This window comes from Suncus etruscus, chromosome 11 (assembly GCF_024139225.1).
Source record: "Suncus etruscus isolate mSunEtr1 chromosome 11, mSunEtr1.pri.cur, whole genome shotgun sequence".
Lineage (NCBI taxonomy): Eukaryota > Metazoa > Chordata > Mammalia > Eulipotyphla > Soricidae > Suncus > Suncus etruscus.
The window spans coordinates 8,533,880-8,540,565 of NC_064858.1; the positions used below are offsets into that span (position 1 = coordinate 8,533,880).

Genomic DNA, 6,686 nt, shown 5'->3' on the forward strand with positions numbered 1-6,686 from the left:
GGTGCGGGCTCTTTTTGGTACCAGGGGAGAAAGACGTAGTGGGAGGAGGTAGTTGGCAGGGAGGGCACTTCTGCTCAGCAGGAGAAAATGTCTTCAACAGTGACGGGTCACTGCCACCTGAGGGTTGGCACGGCGGACGCCAGGACTGTGGGGGGAGGGGTCTGCCATCTGGGGAAAGTCCGGGAGCCCCGGCTGTGCCATGGGCCGGCAGGGTGTCCCCCTCATTCCCAATCCAGCCACCCTGAGGCCTGGTGGCGTGGTCCTTCACGAGGTTCGAGTCTCGGGCGGGGGCAAATTCCTTCCAAACTGCCCCCCACCCAGTCTTTCCCCACTGCCTGAATTCTGGGTGCCCCACGTTCCTGAATGTGCCACTCACTGCCCTGAGCCTTCATCTTGGGGTTTGGAACAGAGGCCCTGGGGTGTGGGAGAGGGAGGGTGCTGAGGGGGAGGGTGGTGGTCCCTGCCAGTGGGGAGATGATGTGGGATTCTGTCCCTCTGGGCACAGCACAGGACAGGAGCACGGTCCCAGGGGAAGAAGGGCCCTCTCTCATTTAGAGAGATCCGAAGGCTACTGCGAGGCTGATTTGGGAGGAAAGAAATGGAATTGCCTTCTGGGCCCCTTGCTGCTCACTTCCTTCTAGAATAGCTGGCCTGTTCCTCCCTTCTGTCCCTCCCTCACCCCTGCTTCCCTGTTCACCAGTTTGGCTCATGTGGAGGGGTGAATCCGGCAAGGCTCCCCCTTCCAGGGCAAGACGGAACTGGTGGACACCACCCCCAAAACAGGGCTTGAGGATGAGGCCTTCGGGGTGGGTCAGGGCTTACAGGGGGAGACGGCCTCAGGAGGTAGAGGCAGGAGCCATGACTGGTGTTTGGGACGAGGGCAGTGGGTCCCTGTCATCCCGGGAGGCAGGAGCGGGGCAGAGCAGAACAAGGCCCAGTGGCTCGGCTCAGCTCAGCTCTCCCTCCAGTGTCAGGGCCGTGGGGGGCTCCCGAGGCCTGCCACTGGCTCTTCTCCATCCCCGTGCAGCCGCCCAGCCTGGGGTCCGGAGGCATTTTGGTCCCCAGGTCCCTGGGTACTGGCGCTCAGCAGAGGGGAGGCGCCCCCTGGCGCGGCTATAGCACGTTGTAGTAGGCCATCTCCTTCATGGCCTGCTCGCTCAGCGCGCTGGCCTCGCCACTGCCATCCACGCCAGCGTAGCTATAGGCATTCTCGAAGTCCTCCATCTCCTGCGGGCCGTCCAGCTCCGAGGGGTCGGTGCCCGCCAGCTCCATCATGGGATCTGCAGAGAGGGGCCCGTGGGATTTTTGGTTGGTTGCTTTGGGGCCCACCCCAGCAGTCTCCTGGCTCTGTGCTCAAGGATCACTAACTGGTAGGCTCGGGAGACCCTATGGAATCGGGGATTGAATCTGGGTTGGCTACATGCGATAAACGCCCTCCCTGCTGTCCTATCAGTTCAGCCCCACCTGTAATTTTTTCCCCCCTTTCTGGGTTCCTATTCTGCAGAGCCCCAGCGTCTGTGCACTGGCAGGGACACATTGCCGCCAGTCTCCATAGCCAGACACCTTCTGGAGACCCCCTATACTTCTCTGGCTCCCCACTGGAGCCAACATGCCTGACTCCCGAGTTGGAGTTATTTCTTTGGTTTTTGGGCCACACTTGCTCAGGGATTACTCCTGGTTCCGTACTCAGAAATTGCTCTCGGCAGGTTTGGGGGATGATATGGGAAGCCGGGGATCGAACCTGGGTCTGTCCTGGGTTAGCTTCATACAAGGCAAATTCCTTACCATTGTGCTATCATTCACTCAGGCCCCCTGCGACTCGCAAGCTGTGCTGCCCCCACCGAGTTCGCTCGGCTCCTCACCCACCTTGGCTGTCCAGGCCGATGTCCATGACGCCGTGCTTGACCTTCATGTGGCGGCTCAGGTTGCCCTTGAGGTTGAACTTGCTGGAGCAGTAGGGGCACTTGAAGGGCTTGCTGCCCGCGTGTAGGTGCATATGGCCCAGCAGGTTGTACATGCGGTTGAAGGACTTGCCGCACACCTGGCGTGTCGGGTGGGGCAGTGTCAGCAACTGAGCAGACCCACACCCACCCACCGCAACCCCCACACAGCCCAGCCCCGGCCCCAGTACCTTGCACTTGAACGGCTTAACAGGCGAGTGGACGATCATATGTGTCTTGAGCGTCTGCTTCTGCACAAAGGTCTTGAAGCAGATGTGGCACTGGTAGGGCCGAACACTCGTGTGGATCAGCATGTGGCGCTTCATGTTTGCCTGCAGGGTGAACTCCCGGCCACACACCTCACACTTGAACTCCTTCACTCCCTGGGGCAGGGGGAGGTGACAGGGCACTGTGAGTTACTGTGTCTGTGTCTGTGTGTGGTGTGTGTGTGTGTGTGTGTGTGTGTGTGTGTGTGTGTGTGTGTGTGTGTGAGAGAGAGAGAGAGAGAGAGAGAGAGAGAGAGAGAGAGAGAGAGAGTGTACAGGCAATGCAAGCAGGTACCCTTTTTGTTCTTTGGTCACACCGGCAGTGGTGCTCAGGAGTTACTTCTGGCTCTGTGCTCAGAAATCACTCCTGGCAAGTTTGAGGGACCATATGAGATGCCGGGATTCAAACCACCGTATGTCCTGGATTGGCTGTGTGCAAGGCAAATTTGCCCTACCGCTGTGCTCTCTCTCCGGCCCAAGTACCCTCTTAAAAGTACTGGAAGAGGGGCTGGAACAATAGCACAGTGGGAGGGTGCATTAGACCTACCCAATACAGACTCAGGTTTGATCTCTAGCATCCCATATGGTCCCCTGAGCCTGCCGGGAGCAATTTCTGAGTGCAGAACCAGGAGTAACCCCAGAGCACTGCCAGGTGTGGCCACAAAACAAAACAAAACAGTACTGGGAGAAAGTGCTGCTAAGCCAACTACTCCAAGCCAAGCCATGGGAACAGGCAGAGATGGGCTGAGTCTCACCTTCCACCCTCACCCTTGCCCTTTGCCCACCAGGGCAGTGAGCCTGTACGTCATGTGGCCTGGAAGAGTGGCCCTCACCTGGCTTGCTTGGGTCAGGACTCGTGTGCTATCTCCCAGTGGTCTCGCTCTCCGAGGCCCCCCCATGGATTCTGGCTGACCAGGTATTGTTCAGAAGACATGACAAACACTTGAGGGGACCCCAGAGCAAGAAGGGATGCATGTGGGGGTGTGGGACAAAGGTGGAAGCTTATCTCCTCTGAGAAAGCGGCCGGGTGTGGCAGAAGCCACTGCCCGTGCCTCCCTGTCTCAGACTCAGGGTGACCACCAGGGGGCCCCCAGCCTCTGGGATGTCCCCACGAGATTGTGCCTGTCCGGGATGCACAAACCCTAGCTGGTGATGGGGATGTTTCCAATAGGACTGGCCTTTGATGTCTGCTCCCAGATTTTTATACTCTTTTGTTTGTATGTTTGTTTGTTTGTTTTTTTGGGTCACACCAGCAGCACTCAGAGTTGCTCCTGGCTCTATGCTCAGAAATTTTCCCTGACAGGCACAGGGGACCATATGGGATGCTGGCATTCCAACCAAACGCCTTACCTCCATGCTATCTCTCCGGCCCCTTTTACACTCTTTTTTTTGTTTGTTTGTTTTCTGAGCCACACCTGGTGATGTTTCTGCTACGCACTCAGAAACGGCTCCAGGTTTGGGGAACCATTTGGGACACAGGGGATCAAACCCAGGTCCATCCTGGGCAGCCGCGTGCAAGGCAAATGCCCCACTTCTGTGCTATCACTCCGGCCCAGATTTTTACAGACTTAATTTGTCTCCCAACACTGCAGCTGTGTGTAGAGTTTGAAGGCCCCAGGAGAGGAGAATGACTGCAAATGTGGAGCAGAAGTGCAGCTGTTCCACTCCTGCCTGCTTGCTTGGGTGCGGGCGATCCATCACGCCGAGATAGCTGCAGCACCCCCCAGAACCTCACACTCACGCAGCTGCCCTTGCTGGGGACCTCCCACAGGCTTTGCCCCACAAATAGTCCAGGGCTGGTTTTCTAGCTGACAGGCACCAAGGACTTTTTCTAGCTGACAGGCACCTTCCTCCTACTGGGGACCCCCAAATGTTTTATGAAAATAGATAAAAAGAAAAAAACATAAAGGGGTTGGGGTGATAGCACAGCGGTAGGGCATTTGTCTTGCATGCAGCCAACGCGGGAGGGACTCGGTTCAATTCCCGGCGTTCCATACGGTCCCTCAGCCTGCCAGGAGGGACTTCTGAATGCAGAGCCAGCAGTAACCCGAGTACCACTGGGTGTAGCCCAGAAACCAATTAATCAATCAGTGAATCAATAAATAAAACAACCAGGGACTGATGTGATGGCACAGTGGTTGGGTGTTTGCCTTGCATGTGGCTGATCTAGGAGGGACCGTGGTTCAATCCCCCAGCGTCCTATATGGTCCCCCAAGTCAGGAGTGATTTCTGAGCACACAGCCAGGAGTGACCCCCTGAGTGTCACCGGGTATAGCCCAATATCCCCCCAAAAGGAAAACAATTCCCAAAATACAATACAAAAAAAGCGGGGAAGAGACTGGGGAGACCGTACTTGCATGCTACCAACTCAGATTCGATCCCCAGCACCCCATAAAGGCCCCCTGCCCTGAGACCCACCAAGCAAACCCCCAAGGGGTCAGGACACCCCTCACCTTGTGCGTCAGCGAGTGCTGCTTGAGGTGGTGGATTTGGCTGAATTCCATGCCGCACTCGGTGCACACGAAGGGCCGCACGTTCTGGTGTTTGAGCATATGGTTCTGCAGCTGGCTGCGGTAGTGGAAGGACTTGTTGCACTCCAGGCACTGGTACAGGGTGGGGCCCTGGTGGGACGCCAGGTGGCGCTTGAGCTGCGTCAGGGTGGAGAAGTCCAGGCCACACTCGACGCACACGTGGCAGCGGCCGCTCTCATGCTTCACCTCGTGGGCCTTGAGCTCGCTGGGGTAGGCAAAGCCACGGCCACAGAAGTGGCAGCTGTAGGGCTTGACCTCGGAGTGCAGCAGCATGTGGCGCTTCAGGTGGCTGGTCTGCGTGAAGGCCTTGTGGCACACCTGGCACTTGTGGGGCCGCGTGCCCTGGTGGGTGAGCAGGTGCGTCTGCAGGTGGCTGGGCTGCTTGAAGAGCTTGCTGCAGTGCGGGCAGGAGTGCGGCTTGATGCCGTTGTGGCCCAGGATGTGTGTCACCAGGTTGTACTTGGACGTGTACGACTTCTCGCACATGCGGCACTGCCAGCGCTTCTGCCGGTCCCCGGCCTCCACCAGGTACGAGTCATCGATCTGGACGTTGATGTCCAGCCGGTCCAGCTGTGCCTTCTTGTGGCGCTCCACGGTGGCACCGGCCGCGTCCGCCTCCAGTTCGGAGGCCTCCTGCCACACGAAGCCCTGCTCGGGCTTGGCGGGCTCGGGGGATGCCAGGGGGGCCGCCTCGGGGTCACTCAGAGGGGCTAACGGGGGTGGCTCGAAGCTGCAGTCGGCGGGCAGCGCCTCGGGGCCCGGCAGCGCCAGGTTGGGCTCAGGGAAGGTGGTGTCCCGGGCCGGGTCGGGGAAGTGGGGGTCATAGGGGGCCACGTCCAGTTCGGGTCTGGAGTTGCGGGGAAGGTGCCGCACCATGGGCCGTGGCTTGCGGCTGAAGGCGCTGAGGTCGATCATTTTCACAGAGCTGCTCTGGACCAGTGACTCGCAATCTCCCGTGGCCCCCTGGCCTGGTGTCTCGGCCGCGGTGGCGGCAGTGGCATCGGGGACCCTGTCGTCGCCCGGCACGGACACCTCGTATACCTCCTGCTCCTCTTCCTCCTCCTCCACCTTCTCGAACTTGACCTTGGGCACCAGGCGCACCGGGGCCCGGGTCTTCCGCCGCGTGTGCTTCTCAAAGGCCGCCTCCACTTCCAGCACTTCTTCTTCGGCCGGCTCTTCCAGGGCCCGCCCGTTGCAGGCCAGCTGGTAGATGTCGGGGCCTGGGGGGCCCGGCTCCCCCATGACGCCCGTCGACAGCTCAGGACCCAGGTCCGGGTAGAAGGCGTCGGCGCTTATGGTGGCCCCAAAGAGCTCATTTTCAGAGACCAGGCCTAGCACGGCGGCCTGGGCCAAGGACAGCACCACCACGGCGTCGGTCTGTGTCCCTGAGTCCATGAAGCCTTCCATCCCGTGGCGGCCAGCTAGGGCAGCATCGCTGTGGGAGGAAGGGCCATTAGCACAGGCATCATGCCACCCATTCCCACACCCCGCTCTGCCTCTGCTGCATGCCGGTCTTGGTCTTCCCGCCCGGGAATGGGGGGAGAAGTCGGTTTGTGCTTTGGTCTCAGACCCCGTCTCCACCTCCCCTTCTAGCATCAGCTAGAGCCCCCAGCAGGCAGGAATCTGGCCTTCTAGAGGAGGCCTCTAGAAGCTCAGATGTGTTCCTGGGGCCCCTCAGCTGATGCCAACTTGGCCCCTCAAGATCCAGTGGCTGACTCAGCTGAGACAGCTGTATATCCCGCAGAGGCCGAGCAAAACCACTTCTAAGTCACTTCTCCGAGTGCATCTCAAACTGAAGGCTGAAGGTACTTGAGGCACAGACAGGATGCGGGGTCCCAAGGTTGGGGTCCCCAAGGGCATCCTACCCCAGCAAAGGGTTCCCACTATGGCCTGCCCCACCCGGCCTTCCAGCAGCCCTTTAAGTTCTTTTTAAAACTGAGATGGGGGGA

General features: G+C 59.3%; 1 protein-coding gene across 1 annotated transcript; it reads right to left on the reverse strand.

The window, feature by feature from the left end:
* Positions 1-774: 774 nt before the first annotated feature.
* On the reverse strand, positions 775-6,167 carry ZNF710 (zinc finger protein 710). The gene is made up of 4 exons (XM_049783252.1): positions 4,660-6,167; positions 2,132-2,323; positions 1,867-2,041; positions 775-1,280 (listed from the first exon to the last, which is right to left on the reverse strand). Exons 1-4 carry the CDS (start codon positions 6,142-6,144, stop codon positions 1,114-1,116), a joined length of 2,019 nt encoding a protein of 672 aa, XP_049639209.1. The 5' UTR covers positions 6,145-6,167; the 3' UTR covers positions 775-1,113.
* Between the last annotated feature and the right edge of the window lie 519 nt (positions 6,168-6,686).